Consider the following 22,641-nt stretch of genomic DNA (forward strand, 5'->3'; position numbering starts at 1 on the left):
ACTTAACTGTTAATTTTTGGTGCTGGCTGCTATTTGGGTTGTTATGCCAGGGAGGCTTAATGTTTATGAATCTGTTCATGAAGATGAGAACACTGAGTGTTCAAAGGGCTTTGAAAGCGTGCCCCTTCCCAGCCCCACCATCTCCTCTGGTGTCCATCTTAGTGCCATCAGTGTGTATGTTGCCGCACTGTTTTCAAAGTATAGTTTTGACTGCTTGTGATACGTGCACTGTTTTGAAGTACATGCTTCAGAGCAAGAGGTTTCACGATGTCGGTCAACTGCGGAAAGGTTCTTGCCAAGAACTGCTGAAACTGTTACTAGGTGTAAGTGCAGAAATCCTCAAGAAGTAACGAGATTCCTTGACTCTGGAAGAGGGAGAGGTGCTGACATACTGACTTTGACCTTTGGCGAGTGTTATGAAAATTTGCAACTGGGCCTTGCCAACTGAGGAGGAAGGCTAGGATGCAAAATACAGAATTACAAGGGTAAATATTTGTTCATGTACATGAGGTGTCCTAGCCAAATTGGGGCACCTCAAATGTGGTTTTACACAGGGTTCTTGTAGCCTTCAAATGTTCAGGTACAACATGATTTGACTAGTCATTAACACCCACGCTACTGCTGACTAGTCATAGTAAAACTTTGCAAAGCACCTATATTTCTGCAGCGTTCTTGCTGCTTGTCTATTGATCCAGATATCCTTGGAGTCAGTCTTGCTATAGTTACTTATCTGTGATGCCAGCCAATGCTGGGAGGGTTTCAGAGAGGTTTTAGAGGGGCTAGGATGCTGGTATTATCTTGGTTCTCCAGGCGTATCTTTTATCCTTCAGGGACAGCACTAAGCTTCCGAGAAATAAAGTCCTTATTTACAGGGCCGCGCTGTCCTTTGGTTTCTTTTACTTAAGTATGGACAATACCAAAGTCTCCGGTAAAATTCCACTACTTCACTACATTGCAGTGTACAATATGAACTAATATATAGTAACAAAGTTAATACAATTTCATACTATAAAGACCGATTGATACAATAATTAGGGAAGGGAACTTTCATAACAAGAGGAAACGTGAGCCTTGCAGTAAGAATGCACCTGGAAATTTGGGCTATGTGAGTAGTAGCTGCGAGGCTTGTCAGCTTTGTGAAAGCTTAAAGTCCTGTCTATCAAGCAGCTTAAACTTTGAAGCTGTAGACTGTGAGCAACATGTACTTAAAGGATTTTGGTTTCTTAGGCTTATAAAAAATTAACTACTGACATTTCTTATGCCAAGGCAGAATTTCAAAAGTGGCTGAACGCAAAGTAGGTGCACAGTGCCCGCTTGATCTTGGTGAGATTTGAGAACAGGGTTTCCTAAGACTGCTTCAGAGCTCCTGGTCCCACTCTGGCACAGGTTTCTGAAGAAGCAGCGGCGGAGAGCAGAGGTCTCTTGCCCTGCTGTGCATGCTCTGTGAGCCTCCCTGGGGGAACAGTGATTGCGCCGGCACGGGAGACCTGGGAAGAGGGGCAGGGAATACTCCCTGCCTGCCCGGGGCAGAGGGACAAGGCTGGCTTCTGCAGGTGCTCTGTTGGTGCAAGAGAAGGCAGCGGCAGTGCTGGCCCCGGGGCTGGCGTTGCTGATATCGGGTAACTTTGGGCTTAATGCAGTGACGTCTCTGTGTTTTAGGGCTGCTATGAGGAAGAGTACCAAGAACTCAAGACCAGTAACTTAGAAGGCTGAAAATTTCAGTGTGCCTAGCACTCGCAGGTGCAAGGACCAACATGCAGGCTTTAAATAATGTAAGGCTAGGCAATATTTAATCAAACATCTGCAGCCTTCGTCAAGGGTGTGCTGCACAGGAATGCAGACAAGACTATGCTTCTGTCTGCCAGTCCGTATTTTGCCTAGTCCCTGAATTTACACAAAAGGAAACTTTGTATTTGCTTTCTAGAAAATACTTTATTAAAACACTCACTAATTTTAGTAACACATTTATGCTTGGTAAGGCCAAGTACTTAGGTGAAATAGCAATAAGTATAGTATATGACATTTGCAGTCTTGAAGCATGGTCAGGCCCTCCTGAAGTTACAGGTAAGAAAAAATGAGTGAAAGTCAAATAAATATGTCCAGTATCTTTTTATGTGTTGCCATCTGGATTCAGCACCTTTATTATATTTTGCAAAATCCTCTTCCTCTCTTCCTGCTTCCCATCCCAGTGCCCCCAGAACTTAATCTTGTCATTTCTTAATGCAAGTGCCATGCTTCTGTCACCCAAATTTTCCTCTAACAGCATCTGTTAGCGTAGGTTAGGTTTCCGCTTACAAACTTCATGAGACAGAGCAATGTATTTCAGTTCTCATCTGTAAAAAGAATTGCAGAGGGACAGAGTGATTTATTTTTATTTGTAGTTATATGAGTTTTGTAGCACAAGGAATTTAGTCCAGTGACTAGAATTGGCCCAGGTCACAGAACCGCAGGGTGCTGAGGCTGGAGGACACCTCAGGAGACCTTCCAGTCCTACCCCCTGCTCCAGCAGGGTCAGCCACCGTAGGTTGCCCAGGACCGTGGTCAGCCGGGTTTTGAATATCTTGAGTATGTGGGGGAGGTACTCTCTGCAGGAAATGACTTTCCTGGAAGCACGGAAAATACTTTAGCTCTTTCCAAGCTGCTGTTAGTGACAGTGCTTTGGAAGCCCTTTTAAGCTTAAGGAGCAGATCTGGGACCTGTTTGGTGTTGGTTTGCCACCGAGGGTTGTAACCTGAAGAAAATCACCAAGCGTCCAAACTATTGCTGAGAGGGAAAAGCGGTCACATTGGTTATGGACATGCAGAATTACAAATTATAAGAAAACAACCAGACTGTGATAGACAACTCATCACTGGGCAGGTTGTGATTAAGATGCCAAGTATTTGTTTTTATCTTCACTGCTTGATTGAAGGACTCACAGGTGTTCATAGACCTTTTGCAACTATTGTGTAGTCCTCTTTTACCCCTTCTCGTTTCTGGATAAGCAGCTCAGCATTTGGCAGGACTGTTGCCATTGTGTTAGTTCTCTAGCGTCGTGGTTGACTCGGTGGTTCTGTATGCTTTCTGCCGATTTAGAGCTATTCATTCTGTCCTCTTACTCCTATATGAAATCCTCCCCAGAAAACTCTGCTTATAGCTACTGTTCAGAGCCGCATTGTATTTTCTTACTTTCTACCACTCAAAGGGGCTACAAAAGTTGCCCAGTGCATGGGAAGCTTTTAGACAAGCAAGATTCCTCAAACTGTGCTTCATAATATGGGTTTTTCTTCCCCAGTAAATGGCTTATTTTACCATGTTCTGTTAAAAAACCCTCACATGACTACAGTTCTTTAAGTGAATAGTTTTGAGTCAAATTGTGACCTTGTAGGCTTTTTACAAAATATTAAATTGCCAGTTTTGGATAGAAGGAATAGTTAGTAATTCAAATATTAAAATAAGTCACAGATTAGTCTAAAAACTATTTTTTAGCAGTCAGATCAGAAAAAGATTAGGCCACATAATTGCCTAACTTTTTCTGTACTGTATTTTCAAGATTGGTACAAATAAAGTAACTTTTTAGGGAAGTAGCTTTTGGATCACTGTACAAAAATTAAATATGATAGTTATTAGGATAATCTTACACATCTTTTTGAAGAGGGAAATAAATCTTTTTATTGGTTGCAGCGGAGACTTAGCTGACTTTATTCCTGTCAGATACATTAGTGAACACTCCAGATGTGCAGAAAGCAGAGACCCCCAGATGTAAAAAATTATCTTTGTTTTTTGGCTGATTTACAGTTGTGATTTGTGTTTGGGCCATATTTACTTTAGGTAGGAAGGGGCTTCATTCTTCTAAACTGAATTTTATGCAAAGCTTTTTGTTTTCTCTTGCTCTGCAGAGAAACTAAACTTGAAAAGCAGCATCGATAGGTGGGTACTTGTAGGAGGAACAGGGTTTGAAACCAACTGTGTGGGATTTAATTTCATGAGACGCCAGGCAGGGCTAATTATAAACTGCTGTTTGGCAATGGGAGTAAACATCCCATCTGTGTTCCCTGATGCAGAGGGATTTTGCCTGCAAACTTCTGCCCTGACTGAGAGAAGGAGTACAGTTTTAAGTAAATTCTTCCACTCTCAGCGAGTGGTTTTCATGTTCCAGGTTCTCCATTTAAAAACCATTTAAATTTAGAAAGGCAGTTCTTACAGCAAGATACAGAGAACCAAGTCACCTTTCTCCCAGGTTTTTTGTAATTAAATTGCTTCTCTTGGTTTTGCCTGCTTAGGATATGTTGGAAAATAACTGCCAGAATGTGAACTGAGCAGTAGAAGTCTTTTATTGTAGATAACTAATGCTGGTGGGGCAAAACCTGGATTGAAATCAAGTGCTAATAAGCTTAAAAAGCAATTGTAAGGGATGTGATGGCTTTGCTCTGTTATTTAAAGTGTTTCATGAACAAGTTTCAATGTGTTGGCCTTCCTGTATTTTCTGTAGCTTCTGTTGTGGTCAGGTGTTGAGTGTTTCTACTCCTTGTGTTTTCAGTCCCCCAAGGAGAAGGAGCACGAGACATGGGAGTATAAAATCCAGTTTCCCTGCTGGAAGTTGGAGAAACTGCTTTTTGCCTAGTTGCCCAAGAATTTATGCCCTTGTGGCTACCAGCATCCTCATCCCCCAAGAGGGCTGCCAAACCTCATGTAAACACTACAGAGAAGAGAGGTCTCTCTGAGCTCAAGATTTTTGCAGATTTCGTGAAAATGAGCAGCTAGGCAGCCCGACAGACCCAAGTTGGGCAATCACCAATTGTATGAAATTTAGCTAGAGCAAGTGCCGGATTCTGCACCTGGGATGGGATAATCCTGGTTATATGTACAAATTGGGCAACAAGAGGCTGGAGAGCAGTACCATGGAAAGAGATCTGAGGGTTTGGGTTGATGGCAAGTTGAACATGAGTCAACAGTGTGCCCTGGCAGCCAAAAGGGCCAACCATGTCCTGGGGTGCATCAAGCACAGCATAGCTAGCCGGTCGAGGGAGGTGATTGTCCCACTCTACGCTGCACTGGTGTAGCCCCACCTCGAGTACTGCGTGCAGTTTTGGGGGCCTCAATATAGGGACATCAAATGGTTGGACTCAGTGATCTTAACCGTCTTTTCCAACCTAAATGATTCTGTGATTCTAGGAAACTATTAGAGGGTGTCCAGAGGAGGGCGACCAAGATGGTGAAAGGCCTCGCGGGCAAGACTTGTGAAGAGCAGCTGAGCTCACTTGGTTTGTTCAGCATGGAGAAGAGAAGGCTGAGGGGTGACCTCATTGCTGTCTACAACTTCTTCAAGGGGGGCAGCCGAGGGGGAGGTGCTGATCTCCTCTCTCTGGTGACCAGTGATGGGACACAAGGAAATGGAATGAAGCTGCGTCAGGGGAAGTTCAGATTGGACATTAGGAAAAGCTTCTTCACTGAGAGGGTGGTCGATCACTGGAACAGGCTCCCCAGGGAAGTGGTCACAGCACCAAGCCCATCAGAGTTCAAGAAACGTCTGGACGATGCTTTTAGTCATATGGTTTGGTTTTAGGTAGTCCTGTGAGGAGCCGGGAGTTGGACTCGATGATCCTTATGGGTCCCTTCCCACTTGAGATACTCTATGATTCTATGATTGTAAGTTAAGTCAGCCACTGACGGCAGGTAATTCCCAGCAGTGGGACAGGGACAAGCTGACCACTGTCACCTGGTCTGTAGGCCTACAACTGGAAGACCAGCTGCAGCATGCAGGCTGTGTGGCACCCTGTGGTGCGCAGGGCGCTGGGGAGGGAGGGAGGGAAGGAGGAGAGCGCCAGCATTTTTAGAAAAACAAAATTCAAGCAGTCTGTTCTTCAAGTCAGAAAGTTATGTTTGTGATGATTCATCACGAGTTTCCTTTCTTGGTGTGTCGCCATACACGTGACTAATGGAGGAACTTTCCAAAGCTCGTGTTGGCTTCTGCAGTGGAATGTAAATATGACTAATCTAATACCATAGCAGTAAGTATTGGAGAGCAGTGATGGGTCTTTGCAATGGACTCCTATTTGCGTAGTTACTTGGCTCTCTTGAATACCCTCTAGCTCATCAGCTTTTCAATTGCTGTTTTGTTTTATCTGCTGGTTTTCCCCCATCTGACACAAACCGTGCAGGTTATTGGGGACAGCCTGCTGAAGATCTGTCTCTTAAGAACCTGGTGTATGAGCTATGGACATGGAAGGAAAATAGTGTAGACACTTCTGAAATGTTCTTGAATCTGCTCATGCCCTTAGGAGCTTGTCGTGGTTTAGCCCCAGCTGGGTGGGTGCAACCAAGCCCCACGCAGCCGCTCACTCACCTCCCTCACAGTGAGATGAGGAGAGAATCAGAAAGGTAAAAGTGAGAAAAATCGTGGGCTGAGATAAAGACAGTTTAATAGGGAAAGCAAAAGTCACATGCTCAAGCAAAGCAAAACAAGGAATTCATTCACCACTTCCCATGGGCAGGCAGGTGTTCAGCCATCTCCAGGAAAGCGTAATGGTGATTTGGGAAGACAAACGCCATCACTCCGAACGTCCCCCCTTCCTTCTTCTTCCCCCTTCAGCTTTATCTGCTGATCATGACGTCCTATGGTCTGGGATATCCCTTGGGTCAGTTGGGGTCAGCTGTCCCGGCTGTGTCCCCCCCCGACTCCTTGTGCCCCCCCAGCCTGCTCGCTGGTGGGGTGGGGGGAGAAGCAGAAAAGCCCTTGGCTCTGTGTGAGCACTGCTCAGCAATAGCTAAAACTTCCATATGTTGTCAACACTGTTCCCAGCACAAATCCAAAACATAGCCCCATACTAGCTACTGTGAAGAAAATTAACTCTGTCCCAGCCAAAGCCAGCACAGAGCTAGAAATACCTGCTGTGTTGTGCTTTATATGCAATATAATATCTGCTTTATTTGCAATTATCTTTGCTTAGACTAAGAAAATGCTCATAAGCTCAGTTACTCTGGGTGCTCCTTACACCTGTAATGAGTGCAGCATATTCTTGCTGACTTCTTCCTGGATCCTGCTACTACTTTTATTCTAGTTCTGTAGCTTTATCTCTGTTGTCTGATTGTTTCTTCCCTGGAATGAGCTGAATCCCTGGTACTGAGCCTCTCTCCTTTCAGTCTAAATAATAGAACTTCTAGTTTAGTTGGACCCACCCATACTAAGAGCTGAGTGAGTACAGTTGTAAAAGCAAGTGCTTTAAAGACATATGAAGGTTTGTCATGAACAGTGGCACAACACCTAGTCTTTGCTGGGAAAGCAGACTGCCAGCACTTCAGACTGCAGATTATCGTAATGAGTTTCATATGCTAGGTTTTGACATTTTCTGCTACTTTATTGAGATTAAGTAATGTGTTTGAAGAGCCTGACATCTTGCTGGATGCTTGGAAGACAGAATTGTGGTTGCAGAGTATTGAATAATTCAGTCAATATAGAATTATTTTTTTCTTTTATTAACTCTCAGATTTGTTTATTGGTCTCTCAAAGCATGTCTTATATGAGATTGGCAGTCAGCAGTCTCATCCTAAATTATTTCTCCATGAAGTTCATGTGTGAAAACAATCCCTTAAAATAGAAATGTCACTGAATGCACACTCTTTTACACTGGTTTCCTCCTCTTGAGGGAAACCACTGCAACTGGAACCATTCAGAGAGTTCTTGGACTAAGTTTCATGGTGGCAGTGGGACACTCTTCAAACAGCCTCTTTTCTGCTCCAGGTGAAACTTCAGCTGCACCAAAGCATAATGTTGAGTACATGTGCTTGTTTTTTCCCTCTGCCACTCCTTCTAAAAAGAAATAGTGGTCTTGAAATATACCCATCAATGTAACATTCAATGACTTAGTAATATATCTTTAACCTTGAGACTGATGGTGGTGGTCCATCCTCTGGTTGCTACTGTGGTAGAATGTTTTGAGGAGCATGCATCTTCAGCAGATCCTTCTGCCTGCCTTCTTAAGAGTTAGACTAGCAAATATCTGATCAGGTCCCGTCTTACGCATTCCTCCCTGGAGGACTGTAGCTTGCAAGATGTACGTACTTGAGAAAGCAAACCAACCAGAATTCAAGTCTGAGGAACAACTATGCAAATACCTGTTTTAAATTTCTCTTGAGTGCTTTGACCTTTTTTGCCTATTAATATGGAGGTTTCTCGGTGTAGTCTGAACAAAGGGACAACTTCAGAGGTAACTGAGATTTGGGTCTTAGCAACTGCTCACTTTACTGAGGTTTTTAAGATTGTATTGCAAGATGATGTAGGCTTCAGATAAACAACCTGCATATATTTTGCATTCTGTGAAACAGTTTTTCATGAGCTAAGTGTCTAAAAGAGCTTATGGTCTCCACCTGGAGTGAAGAACACCAAGTAAAATATCTTCTTGCTTTCTATCCAAGATCTATACCTAATGACTTTATCCAGGACATTTTAAATGCCCTTTGCTCGTGCACCACATTAAAGCCAGGAATTGCCTCTGTTTTCATAAAGGGGCCTGTCACAGACCAGGCAGCACTACCTCCCTACTTGGCTATGAGCAAGGTGATACTCAGTTTGAATGTTACAGTATGGAAATCGCTGCTTAGACTTCAGATTTCAGTTTCTGCTGTAGCAGTTCAGTTGGCCAGACTGAAGACTAGCTTGAAGGATGTTTTCAGGAAACGGCGAGCTTGCCTTTGATTTTTTTATTCAGGTTGTCATTCCTTGCTTCCATATTAAAAAAATAAAAATGTATCTTAGTCTCATTTCTTCTCTGGAAAAAAAAAAGGCATTATTAGTGCAGTTATCTGAGAAAGAAAAGAGATTTCAATTTTGATCTCAGCTGAGAAGAAGGATGTCATCAAGTATACAAGCATCTGTCATTCCTGGTACTAGACTCATGATTTGTTCTTGTCTTAACTTGGCCTGTCATGCAAGCAGAAGGAACATTCTGCTTGTGGTTTAATTTCTGATGTTTGTTTTTTATTCCTCTCTTCAGACTTTGCAGTAGCCAGTTCTGATTCCTCTTCTGTAGCTACATTCTTAGAGGAAAAGCCAGACACATCAAGGCTTTATGCTTGCATCTTCTGAGTTAAGGTAGTTCTGGCTGGAATTAAGTTTTGCTTTGGCTGGCTTGATACTCAGTAGGTAGTAGGCTTCTTTGGGGCTGGAGCAGTGTATTTGGATGTCTTTTTCTTGAATAGCTGGTATCAACTTTCATGCCTTTTTTCCATGCTTCAGTGAAAGTAGGAATGATGAACTATCAGAAATATCCCAAGCAGTTGTTTTAGCTGTCCATTTATCTTACAAGCCTCTGCTGCTGAGATCACACTCCTATATTCATGCTGTGAAACCAGTTTGTATCATGAATATATTGAGTTAGCGTGTCTGCAGTTGGCTGGTGTTGTGGTTTAACCCCAGCCAGCAACAAAGCACCACGCAGCTGTTTGCTCTCTTCCCCCCCACCCTGGGATGGGGGAGAGAATCGGGGAAAAAAAAATGTAAAACTTGTGGGTTGAGGTAAAGACAGTTTAATAGGACAGAAAGGAAGAAAATAGTAATGATAATAATAAAATGACTATAGTAATAATAAAAAAAGTATTGGAATATACAAAACAATTGATGCACACTGCAATTGCTCACCACTCGCCGACCAATGCCCAGTTAGTTCCTGAGCAGTGATCCCCCCCTCCTGGCCAACTCCCCCCAGTTTATATACTGGGCATGACATCACATGGTATGGAATACCCCTTTGGCCAGTTTGGGTCAGCTGTCCCGGCTGTGTCCCCTCCCAGCTTCTTGTGCCCCCCCAGCCTTCTTGCTGGCTGGGCATGAGAAGATGAAAAATCCTTGACTTAGTCTAAACACTGCTTAGCAACAGCTGAAAACATCAGTGTGTTATCAACATTCTTCTCATACTGAATCCAAAACACAACACTATACCAGCTACTAGAAGGAAAATTAACTCTATCCCAGCCAAAACCAGGACAGATGGGTAAGCAGCAGTAGCTCTAGCAACTGACCTAATGCAGCAAGAGAGAATGTTCTTTTCCTAAGGGCTGCAAATGAAACTTAATCCACCTGGAGTGGAGAGCCCATAGTGGTGACAGCTACATTTAGCTGTCTTCTAGTAAGTTGAAGAGACTGCTCAAGATCATCTGTGGTAATAACTTAACCACCTTCATACTGTTAACCTTTGTTAGGGGAAAAGATAAGTCTTATAAACCCATGAAAGTTAATTTTTAATGCCAAGGTATTAAATCCATTACCTGATCATATAACTTTCATACCGGCCTTTTTGCTCCAAGGCTCTTCTTCACACTTGAATCTTGTAAAGTCTTGTGAATTGGAGCTGTGCCCTGCTCATTTTGTGGTTCAATGGAAAGAAGGCTGGGAAAGAATATGCTGTGGATGGCACTAAGCAAGCATGCAATAGGAGTGGCAAGAATAAAGGATTAAGTGCATTATATTTACTGTAGAAATATATGTTCTGGCCTTCTGGATCCTTTCTATAGAGACAATTTTTAGTGCTGTTCCTTTGTTTTCCAAAGAGATGTGTAGATAGTGGCCTGGATAAATAGAGAATGTCTTCAGCCCTTACTCAAAATATTCTTCTAGTCTGACACAGGAAGCAGAAAACATACCTCAAGATAGATCAAAGACATGTTTGTGACTGTAATAAGTGTTGGGTCTGAGTACACAAAACCAGTGTTCTTACTGTTGCTTTCATCTACAGGCAATTTTGACGACTTCGACTTACAAGATGCATTTGGTAATTATTACACTCTTGCAAATTTTGGGAGGTAGGTGGGAAAATAGTGACTGCTCTTTTGACTTGTTTGTTCCTGAGTATCACTGCATGACCAAGCATGACACCTTCCCCACATATGGTTTGTTTAAACCCCAGTGGAACAATTCAGCTATGGGTGTGTCAAAATGTTGACTGCATAGAACTGAAATGTGTCTTTGGGAACACTCAGGGATTCCTCTTAAGGGGAAAATGTCTTGCTATATAGACTTAATCCTGTGCATTTCATTGTGTAGACATAGGCTTATGTTTGTCCTTCAATGTATCTTCTGAACAGTGTGTTAAATGGTATTTAAACTTTTTTTTTTTCTAACCATCCCTGACAGAATCTACAAAGAATCCTCTTCCATCTCAGAAGCCATCATCATCAGATTCAGGTGAGATCTAATTGGCTTGTAATGCCTTTCACTGTGAAGTCATGTGTAGTTGTACATACTAATTCGAGAGCCTGAATTTTTCAAGTTAGTGGCACACAGAGTTGTGATATTTCTATAAAAGAAAGTAGTTCCCTAATAGGGAAAGGATTTCTGCATTTTGGAGTCTTCTGCTAGTGTTTTCACAAATTTACTTTGTGATTTCACAAGCTTAAAGAGCCTGTGAGAATCCCTTCTTTTGGCTTTCAGTCTGCATGTTTTGAGCTTGCTCACCCTGAGCTGGCCCTTGGCATGTACCATGACCACCAAAAGCAGCATGTAGTTTGACAGATAATGCCTGGTAGCTCTGTGGTGCTCTTCCATGGGCCACTGTTGAATGAGCATGCCATTATATTCTTGGTGAAAACACTGTGAGGTGCATTTTGTGTAAAAATAGTCTAAAACTAGCTCAGTTTTTGCATTACATTTAAAAGTTCTTTTCCTTCTTTGTAGGTGATTTCAGCTTGGAAGATGCTCTTCATCCTGGTAGGTATCATGTTTTCCTGGATACTGCTCAGTGGTACTTGGTCTATTACTTAAATGTAATAAGGGCGCTGAGCTGATTAAGGTAAAAGACTGCAGATAAAAATAATTGCAGTCTAGTTATGTTTATTTACCTTCGTATTTCACTCATTTGATAGACAAGTCCCACTTGTTTCATTGCTGGGTCTTCACTAGATGGCACTAATTCCATAAACTATTACTTATGGAAGTAGTTTTTAAATCTGAAGTAATCTCTTCCTTTCCAGGAAGTAATTTTAGTAGCACAAGGAAACATTAATCTGTTTGAAATAATATGAGGGAAGGTGCTCTTTCTAATGTGCTTCAGCTCTGCAGTGTGGGCAGCAGTAGAAATTGCAGTATTTTTTTCACTCAGCCAGTAAAAGATGCATCCAGTTAGGCAGATAATGCACAGTAGCTTTTTGAGTACCATCACTGGACCTGTTGCAGTATAGACAGCTTTCCTAACACAGGGCATACAGTTGTAGGACAGTAGCACTGTTTGCTGCTCTGTTTGATTTAGCCCTTTGAAGTTTTGTCTCTCTTAAAACAGTCTGTTTCCAACTGCTGACGGTTTTGAAAACAGAATTGGCTAATTGGGAAACAGTTGGCTGAATGAATCAGATGGTTCACGTAAGTGAAGAGAGAGGATCCTTTATAGGATGGCAAGCCTAAGTTGGGTTCTTAGAACTGTGCTCTGGAGGTGCCTGCCTCTTTACTTTGAATATGCAGAGAGCCTAAGGAGACCTGATCTGACTTGTGCTAGAGCTGGGAGGAAGCAAGACCATGCAACATCAAGGAGAAGTAGCATACAGAAGAAATGGGCCACTACATTGGTTCAGCTGTTGGTGAAAACACGGTTTTAGAAAGCACTGCTGGTGTGTAAATTTGATGTGGGCAACAAAGACTGTGACCAAACAGTACAGAGATAATTACTAAGATATCTTATTCTGCTATTTTGTGGCAAGCTAAATGAAGTGTCACTGTGGGGACCATATTTCTACTTCTATTGTGTGTATCTTGTCCAGTTTTTTGTTTGTTTTTTGGGGGGGGAGTGAGGTACCAACCCTTATTATTGGTTAAAATCTGGTAGTTTAAAAGAGGAAGCAGCCAAGTAATCTGTACCTGGTAGAAAAATTTAAAGAAGTTCAACATTGGAAATCAGATATGCAAACTAAAATACTGCATAACGCTTACTGAGTTCTTCTGTATATGTTCAGTTATAGCAAGGGTCTGACATACAAGCTAATGTAACAGAAAAACTGTTAATTGCATTAAAGTACAGTGTTTAACCTAAAATAACAAAACAAATACAGCATTAGCTAATGAAAGGAAAGGAAAATTACATGGGGAAGATTTGATACCATTTTATAGGTCAGATGGTCTTGCAAGGTCACTATATGCTCTCTTTTTGGTCTCTTCACACTAGTAACTTGCTGACTTTATGCTAACTCTCTTTGTCTACAGATGACCCCAAGCCAGGTCCGCCTGCAACTCCTAGAGACACTGGTAAGACTGACCTAACAGGAATTTCTCAACAGTAGAAAAGTATTTGTTAATCTTTCCTAGTCCCTTTCAAAGCTACTGTATTATAGTCTGCTTTTGATATCTTAATTTTTTTCTTTTTTTTTTTTAAATATCTCTTTGTGTGTAGATAACCCCAAGCAAGGTCCACCTGCACATCCTAAAGACACTGGTATGGCTTCTAGCACAATCTCCTGAATCGTGACATGGTTTTACTATCTCAGTTAAACTTCTAATAATTATTGCTTGTTAACTGGGTGCTATGTATGTCAGATGTTGCACTGGATAAACGCTGAGGATTGAGGAAAAATTGTCTTGCAAATAAGCTTTGTGGTAGTCTTGAAATTTCATAACAAACCTGTTGAGTCACTTTCCATTCACTTAAAAGTGGGATGGTGTGGGGAGGAGAAAGCATGGGACAGAGTGTGTGTGCTTGGGGCAATGCTGTTCTTGGCTGCTTATGGTGGAGCACCTGTGTATTGGATTGAGTCCCTTCATCTTTACAAACTGAATCCCTGCTAGTCATGCTAAAAAGTAAGTAGAAACTACCTGTGATCTGTATTCTTAAAGCATCTAAATTAAAGGTGAAGCTCAAAGTTAAAGAGTTGGAGGTTTTTTAGTGGTTTTTTAAAGGCCCAGTTAAGAAATACAGTTCTTTTGTGTTTGAAAGGTAGGCTTAAAATACATGTCCTTCCCTGCCTGTTGTGCTTTAGAGGTCTTTTCTGTCTTTGCCTAACTCAGAACAAAACAGATTCAGATGGATGCAGCTGTGATGATGCCATTATCCATGAATATGTTGGTAAAGAGTCCTTACCTGGAATGCAAGCCCTGGTTCTTGTTTCTTCTCCTGCCTGATTTGCAGCAGATACTTGAATTCAGATCTTGCATGCCTCAGTACAGTGCTGAGATGGGTTGACCCTGGCTGGTTGCCAGGTGCCCACCAAAGCCGTTCTATCACTCCCCCTCCTCAACTGGACAGGGGAGAGAAAATATAACAAAGAGCTTGTGGGTCGAGATAAGGACAGGAGAGATCACTCACCACTTACTGTCACGGGCAAAACAGACTCAACTTGGGGAAAATTAACTCACCTTATTACAAATCAACCAGAGCAGGGTAATGAGAAATAAAACCAAATCTCAGAACACCTTCCCTCCACCCCTCCCTTCTTCCCGGGCACAACTTCACTCCCGGCTTCTCTACCAACCCCCCCAGCGGCACAGGGGGACGGGGATGGGGTTTACGGTCAGTTCATCACACGTTGTTTTCTGCCGCTTCATCCTCCTCAGGGGGAGGACTCATCACACTCTTCCCTGCTCCAGCGTGGGGTCCCTCCCACGGGAGACAGTCCTCCACGAACTTCTCCAACGTGGGCCCTTCCCACGGGCTGCAGTTCTTCACGAACTGCTCCAGCATGGGTCCTTTCCACGGTGTGCAGTCCTTCAGGAGCACACTGCTCCAGCGTGGGTCCCCCACGGGGTCACAAGTCCTGCCAGAAAACCTGCTCCGTGGGCTCCTCTCTCCACAGATCCGCAGGTCCTGCCAGGAGCCTGCTCCAGTGCGGGGTTCCCACGGGGTCACAGCCTCCTTCGGGCATCCCCCTGCTCCGGCGTGGGGTCCTCCCCGGGCTGCAGGTGGAGATCTGCTCCACTGTGGACCTCCCTGGGCTGCAGGGGGACAGCCTGCCTCACCGTGGTCTTCCTCACGGGCTGCAGGGGAATCTCTGCTCCGGCGCCTGGAGCATCTCCTCCCCTCCTTCTTCACTGACCTGGGGGTCTGCAGGGTTGTTTCTCTTACATGTTCTCACTCCTCTCTCCGGCTGCCGTGTTCTGCCTGTCCCAAATTTTTCCTTCTTAAAAATGTTATCACAGAGGCGTTACCGCTATCGCTGATGGGCTCGGCCTTGGCCGGCGGCGGGTCCGCCTAAGGGCCGGCTGGTATTGGCTCTCTCTCGAACACAGGGGAAGCTTCCAGCAACTTCTTACAGAAGCCACCCCTGTAACCCCCCCCGCTACCAAAACCTTGCCACACAAAACCAATACAAGTGCTTTTGCCACCCAACTAAAACATCCTCTGATGCAATGCTTTTAGTTTTGCTGCTCGAAACAGATTGGCTTTGCATAAACTGAAGATTCATTTGGCAGCAGAGGGAAGGAGGAGAACTCAGGCCCCATGAGGTAGGGTCCAGTGGAAGAGGAGAGGGACTGGTTAAATGTCCTGCAGTAAATCAGAGGAGGGAATTACATGTGGATCTTCCCATCGTCTTGCAAATACTGCAGACACTGGACTGTGGCATGTTGAACTCTTTTTTTCCTCTAGCTACTGTGTTGTACAGGTTCAAAAGACTGGTTGTGACTTTGAAACCCAACACAGCTGCAGCCTTGAAAAGAAATGGTCCTTTCCTGTCCATGTCCTTTCTCTGCTTCAACAGGATAGTGAGACTTGGGCTGTTCAGTTAAGTAGTTTACAGGGCTTCTTGCTTGCTTAGTCTATGACTTGTGCAGTACTACCTGCTCCTGGACACCGACTTCTCTCTGTTCAGGAAATCCAGAGGCAGTAGTGCTGCTATCAAACTGTATAGTGCTGAGCTGAAGGGACTTGAGATTGGGAGGGCTTTTGAAATGTGAACGTGTTGTGACTATGACACTGAGCCTAAAACCACCACAAACTCAGCTGAATGATGTCGAGAAAACTTCCATGTCATTATGTGCCTTGAGATGTCTTTTCACTGAACTTAAAATGTGTAAAATAATTTTTTTTTTTTATAGGCAAACTTGATGATTCAGATCTATACGACGGTGGTTTACCAAACAGAGGAGGTCATGGTAGTGGCAGCAATGGTAAGATAGTAGATTGTGCTTCATATCGATCCTATGGCCACCTGAGCTTTTGATGAAAGCTTGCTCACAAGCTGGTTAACATGGTCTAATTTGTAACACCTTTGGTTCTGATATCTGAAACTTAAGAGCATACCTTCCAGTTCAAAAGCAATGTATTCTGTCTCTGCCAAAACCTCCCAGATATTTAAGAGGTAAAACCAGTCTAGAGGTAAAACCTTCAATGATTTTTACTGTTATGCTAAGAGAGGTGCATTTTAAAACTGAGATGTAAATGTGGTGCTTATTTCAAAATTCACCATGAATATAGTTCTTAAAGGCATCCAGGTATTATTTTGAGATCTTCTGTGACATACTCTCAGTTTCTTTTAGTTCTTGTGGTTAGGAAGCCCAGGGCTGGGCCAGAAGAGGGTCTGCCATGTGTTCTCAAAGATTTCATCTGTCCCAGAGGACAAATTGATCCTTATACTTCAAAGTGATGTAGGGTATTCCTACTCTGAGCAGCACAAAACCATTTCATAGCTTACTCTCTGAGTAATCTGCCATGTCTAATCATTATGGTGCAGCTCAGTACAGAGATGATGATTGGGATCAAGCTGCACGTGACAATGGTCATCATTAAGATGGGGTTAGTCATCCCTGTGTGTGCATTACTGCAACTTTACTATTTCCAGATCAGAGTTAGCTTAAGTATCTTGATGTGGTGTTGAGATGTGCCACTGGTTACTGCCTTCTTCAGAGAGTTGTCCTAGACAGAGGTTACCGATGCTAAATTTTTGGGAAGCTTTCACCTTCCAAGGTTATTTTGGGGCAGTAATGTGAAAATTGGCAGGGGCAAGAAGCATCTGTTGAGACTCGTGCGGTGTTTTCATCTGCACAGGTTCCTGCTTCAGTGGTACGAGTTGCATAGTGACAAATAAAGATGGTATTTACAGAACTTCTGTCTTGTTTGCTAAGAGAATTGCAAAGATATTTAGTAAATGAGGCTGGGATTTTAGGAAGAGATAGTTGGTTCCATGGAAATACAGTTGAATGCTACCCTGAAATTATATGCTCTTTCTCTCCACTGAGTATTCTGTGGTGGTGGGCAAGTTGATTAAACCAGATTTCACAGGTGTGCTGCGCTCATTTTGTAGAAGTGCTGAGCACCCAAGGCTGAAGTTGGCACCACCATGAGGTGTGCTTTGAAAATAGAAAGTTTGAGTGCCAGAGCTTAGCACTGTATGGATATAATAGATGGCTTGTAATTTTGCATGGTTAATTGATTAAAAGGTTGTCAATTATTATATGACTGTTCTTTAGACATGTAAAATCTAAACCTTTTGTTCGTTTTTACAGAACGGAAGGACCCAAGTCCAAATAATGGCCAAACAGCTGAGGGTAAATATATAAATTTATGTCTGTGATAGATTTAGCTATGGAAGGGTAGCTTTTTTAATTAGTGGAACTTACAACAGGCATGCTTAAGTTGCTTAACAATAGGCATTGCTAAGAAATCAATGGTTATAAAATTAGAGGATTCAGTTTTCATTATTCACAAAGACAGAAGGAGTTGGTTACTACAGTTTCATGTAATAATTTCAGTTTATTGTTTTTTGGAAGTGTTCACAGAGTTTACTTTGAGACAATACAAGTTTGACATTACTTTCAATTCTGAAAAATGTATACAAACTTTTTTTTTTCCCCCCACCCCAGCTTCTCAGGGAGCCATAGCTGGAATTGTTAGTGCTGTGTTTGCTACTGTAATTGGAGCAGTATCTAGTTTCATTGCTTACCAGAAGAAGAAACTCTGTTTCAAACAAAGTGGTAAGAATTCTAAATTAGTTTTGTTTTCTACTGTCTGAAGAGATGTGGTTTTGTATTTATACGGGGGCTAGAAATTGATCTTATGCATAAGGTAGTTTTAATAGCATGGTGAATTTGTGTTCACAGGGAGTAACCTCTCTTACTAGTCATCTAAGACAGGGTGTCTGAAGAATGTCTCACCCAAAATTTAGACTTTCAGAAGCAGACAGACTTAAAGGTCTGCATTTCTTAAAATAAAAGCACTTTCTGCTAAAGAGTAAGCAGGAGAGACTGCAAGAAAACATTTCTTTAAGGAAAATTGAGTGCAAGTTGGGGATTCGACGCTATTTTTGTGGTGAAAAATACTTTGTTATTTCTAATTTTGTAAATCTTGCCTTTGTGTTTTCACAAGATGTTTGCCTACATACTAGTTTTCTGACAGCTACCCGGATATTCATCTCCGAATGATTCTTTCTTCTGAGTCATCTATTGATTGCTATCTGCTTCCTTTCCACCTAAATAAGATATAACTTGTATCAGAGAACTTTGGGAGTACTGTGGGTGATATGTGGGGCAGAAGCTTTGTTTTTGTCCTTTCTAGTCTTTCTGACTGGTTGGTGAAGGGAGATGATAGAGCAGTCATCCAGCCAGGCACTGCTGTTTTTAATTTGGGAAATTTGGAAACTGAGTAACATCTACCATGCATGTTAAAATTAGCATGCAGGCAACACAAGGGCAACTCAATTACTATCAGCAGCCCAGATTCTTCAGTGCTATTTCTTCTCGCAAATTATCTCCATTAATCAACAACTTTGAAGATAAGAGAATTTGAATGTTAAAAGTCTGTTTTTTTCCTAGCAGATGAAGAGAATGTGAATATGGAAAGCCATCGGGGAGCACAATCTGAGCCACCTGGTAAGAGAAGAATCTAGATGGAAGATCAGCTTTTTGGTGGGGATCCTATTAAATGCATTTTACTGACATCTAACATAATGGAGAAAATTACTTAGGCTGTTTTGTTTTGTTTCACAAAAAAATGTTTGTAACTACCATGACAACTTAGAATTGAATCAAGATTTCAGTTCTGATAATATGGCCACTCTTCTCTAGTTTTTTATTCTTTGAACAGATTGGTTTATTGCCTTGAGGAGTCCTTGAAATACAGAAGCTGGAGAAAGTAAAGAATTGAATTTTCTCTGCAAAAGTGTTATTAAAGACAATTATGAAAGCACAAGCCTGCCCCTTTAGTGTGATACATAACTGCAGTTAGCTGACAGGTGTTTTATTAGTGTATGTTGTGTCTGATTGGAATCTGATACCTTTTTTGATTGTAAACCCATAGAGAACTCTGCAAGAAAGTATATTAAAAAATGTTAGTAGTTTTTGGGCAGAGGTGAAACTACACTGCGTACAAGGAGGTCTGAACTTTACTAGCATGTTGTTGTAACTAAAACATTCTCTGTTGTGAACAGAGAATGATTCTTGTATGAAAGAATCATCAGATAATAAATCTTTCTACAATGGTGACAGCTCTGGAAGGATCTCTTTTAAAGCAACGAAAACCCTAACACCCTCACCCTTCCAGGTATGGTTGTCTGGGTTACTTGGCTGATGGAACAGATGATTAACTCCAGGAAAGCTGTAGACAGATCTGGAGGAAACAGTATAGGTGAAAACTTGGCCTTCTAGCCCTTGTGACTGGTCAACAAAGGAAGAAGCAGTACAAACTCATGCTGAAGCTTGTTGAGAGTCTTTGAAACACTGAATATTAAAATCTCAAAGCAGTATAGATCTGCAATATATTCTTCTGTGGGCTTAATCTAAAACCTGCAGAACTAGTTCTGGGTTTTTTATAATTTAAAAAAAAATATACCTTATTTCTCTTAGGTATTTCATCATTTTGCTAAAAACTTCCATCTGGCTCATGATCCTCTTTATAAACATTTTTCCTTTAAGCTGTTACATATATAAAACTCTCAAGGAGAACACATTTTCTTGTGACTGGCTGTTGAAGTCAGGACTGGAGATGGGCAGGTATCCTCAATTCAGCTATGCATTAGTGAAGCAAGCAATATTGTCCAAAGACCTCTACCAAAGGCAGTTAACATGTGAGTTGGAGTCAGGATATGCTAAAATTTTGGCCAAGATTCACCAGAACTCAGATGTGAAAGATGAGTCGGACGATGCATACTTTATTTTAACCAATAAAATCAAATGTGGCATGTTATCATAAATGATTACTCCTGCCCACATATTGATGTCCTGTTACATCCCAAATTTCATACCTCTATTATATTTTGTAGGCAAGTGTGAGCATGTTTTGAGCCAAGAAACTGGGCAATCATGGTCAGCATGGTGCTACTCCTGATCTAAGTTCTGGGAGTCAGCAGACATTAGCTCTGCTTTTGGTAATATAGTGTTGATGTACCTACATGGCTTCTAGTTAGAAGCAGTCTTGCATTAAGCCAGGTCAGATGGCATGGCAGAAGAGGTTTGCATTTTTAAAATTTTATGTAGACTTATCTTTGACTTCCTGAAAATGTAGATAACCTAGGCTAGTGCTTTTTTTCAACAAACCACTTTTTCTATCCGTTACGCAGACTGTACTCCATTTCATTTTTGCATCCACAAAACTGCAAGGCTGAAACTGCGTGTTGGGTTATACTGCAAGTGTAGATAGCTACACGGATCTAGTAGGATGTGGTTATTTGAGTGAGAAATCTGGGATGTAACATCCCTTGGTATGCAGGGTGCTGGCTTCACAGAATCAAGCCTCTGCTTACCTGAATTTATCTCACAGTTTCAAATGCCTACTAAAAAAGTCTGTTGTCCACATACAATGTTACACAGTAATACATAACTTACAATAAATACTAACTTAGTGTATTAATCTTGAGTTGTTTTTCACTTTTTAGTTCAGCGCACACTTCTGGAGAACTAAATTCAAGAAAACATGATGAAGAACAGATCATTGAAACTGGATAGAGAGCCTGCATTCTGCCTGAAAAAAAAAAAGGAAACAAAAAAAGCATAACGTAAACAGCAGTGTCTGAAGCTGCATGAGAAAACAGTTCTTGTTTGAAACACATCTGGGAGTGTGACTTAGACCTGAGTACTTCTTTATGGTTAGCCCTGTGAAGCGTTGTTGCACACCAATATATGGCCTTAATGACAGGAGTGTAGAAGTATGTTGTGCCTTTACATTCTTTCCTTTACTCCTGTGACAAATGGGTGTGTCTCAAGTGCATTCAGTATGTTTAACTTTTCCTTACCTCTCCAAAAACAATAAGCAATTAATGTTTTGTTACGCCATTGCTTTCAGGCGGTGCAAACATTTTTTTAATATCCTGAACGCAGTGAGTGTACCAACCAAACAACTGGGTATATGTTGTGGGCACCTGAAAGTAAATGGCTCACTGTGTGTGGGTAATGGATCTGGGTGGGGGTGCTGCTGATACAGTCTGTGTAGCTGCCTGGGTCAGCCACCAGGGAAGGGATACTTGTTCTTGAGCATCCAGGAGACAAAAATTCAGTTTTGTTTTTGCATTTTTTTTTTTGTTGCATCTGTCTGGTACAGATTCAGAACACCCAAACTAGTGCACGCAGACCCTTCATCCTTTCTGGCTCTTCCTGCTTAGCAAGTATTGAGCTGGTCAAATGTGGAAAAGCCTGATTTGCAAATCAGAACCATAATCGATTTGGTACATCTGGTAAGATTGATGTTTGGCAATTGTCTAAACAGTTGTGGATGAAGCATTGGGGAGTGGGGATTAACATCTTCAGGCTTCCATAACCAAAAACTTAACAGAAAATAATGTTGAATTCAGAAGGCTTAAAAGACAGAAACAGTTTGAAAGTACATAATAGCAAGACTGACCAGAACAACCCAGCCTCATTCCACAAGCATCCTTTGAACAATATAAATAGCATATGTGTGAAGAATGCTTTTGGACTTGTGAAGGATTGCCATCGGGATGAGGACCTGTGATTGCATCCTCAACTGAAAGCACTTGTGAGTTTTGCTGTGGCTCTTGAAAGCTGCAGGAAGGTTTCAAGGATTTGTGGAAACATGGAAAACTGCAACTCATAACAGTTAAAGGACTAAGTCTGGAATAATAACTAGTTCTGTCTGGAAGGAATAGTCTGACCAGTTCTGTTGGCTTTCATTCTAATTGTTTCCAATTTTCATGCAATTTTACGATATGTGTCTTACTAATGTGCTTCAGCCACCTGGCAGAGTTCTACAGAAAGATGTCATTTCATGGAACATCTTAGAAGTCATTATAAATTTGGATATTAAACATGTAAATATATCTGTGCATTCAAATATGAATGTATGCCAAGGATAATTCATTTAAGAATTTCTTGTACATGTTCCTTAGCTTGCAACAAAGCTCTACACAGATTTTAGTATTTTGTTATGGAATTAATTTGTAAACCTCTTTTTGCCCCACTTCTGCTTTTAGTATAAAAGTGCTAAAACCTTTAAGTGTGTTTGAGGGTGCAAAAGTGATTTTTATATAAACATTTGATCTATGTAAATACAAAGAAATGGAATGTACTGCTTACCTGCATGAATAAACAGGTATCTCATATCAATGCCAAGTGTAGAGAAAATGGAAATAAGCCAGTGTTTCTTAGGGATAGAATGGCAGGGGAAGCTCAAACTAGCTTTTAGCTAACCAGACTCTTGAATCCTTCTTCAGCTTTTGCAAGCGTAAAAATTACTTACTAAAACCTCCTATCAACATTGTGATTTTTCTAAAAAGAAATAAAAAAAAAAAAGAAAATGTTTTTGTATA

The 22,641-nt window shown here is 41.7% G+C and overlaps 1 protein-coding gene across 1 annotated transcript in view; it reads left to right on the forward strand.

Annotated features, from left to right (window-relative positions):
* The window catches only part of CD99 (CD99 molecule (Xg blood group)), a 34,439-nt gene extending 13,423 nt beyond the window's left edge, over positions 1 to 21,016 (forward strand). The window contains exons 3-12 of the mRNA XM_029998651.2: positions 10,710 to 10,745; positions 11,108 to 11,158; positions 11,648 to 11,680; positions 13,163 to 13,204; positions 13,350 to 13,391; positions 15,986 to 16,057; positions 17,393 to 17,434; positions 17,750 to 17,860; positions 18,701 to 18,754; positions 20,755 to 21,016. Coding sequence (XP_029854511.1) covers positions 10,710 to 10,745; positions 11,108 to 11,158; positions 11,648 to 11,680; positions 13,163 to 13,204; positions 13,350 to 13,391; positions 15,986 to 16,057; positions 17,393 to 17,434; positions 17,750 to 17,860; positions 18,701 to 18,754; positions 20,755 to 20,780 — 509 coding nt within the window. The 3' untranslated portion in view covers positions 20,781 to 21,016. The remainder of the gene's footprint in view (positions 1 to 10,709; positions 10,746 to 11,107; positions 11,159 to 11,647; positions 11,681 to 13,162; positions 13,205 to 13,349; positions 13,392 to 15,985; positions 16,058 to 17,392; positions 17,435 to 17,749; positions 17,861 to 18,700; positions 18,755 to 20,754) is intronic.
* The last annotated feature ends 1,625 nt before the right edge of the window (positions 21,017 to 22,641 follow it).

Source organism: Aquila chrysaetos, chromosome 23 (assembly GCF_900496995.4).
Source record: "Aquila chrysaetos chrysaetos chromosome 23, bAquChr1.4, whole genome shotgun sequence".
Classification (NCBI taxonomy): Eukaryota; Metazoa; Chordata; class Aves; order Accipitriformes; family Accipitridae; genus Aquila; species Aquila chrysaetos.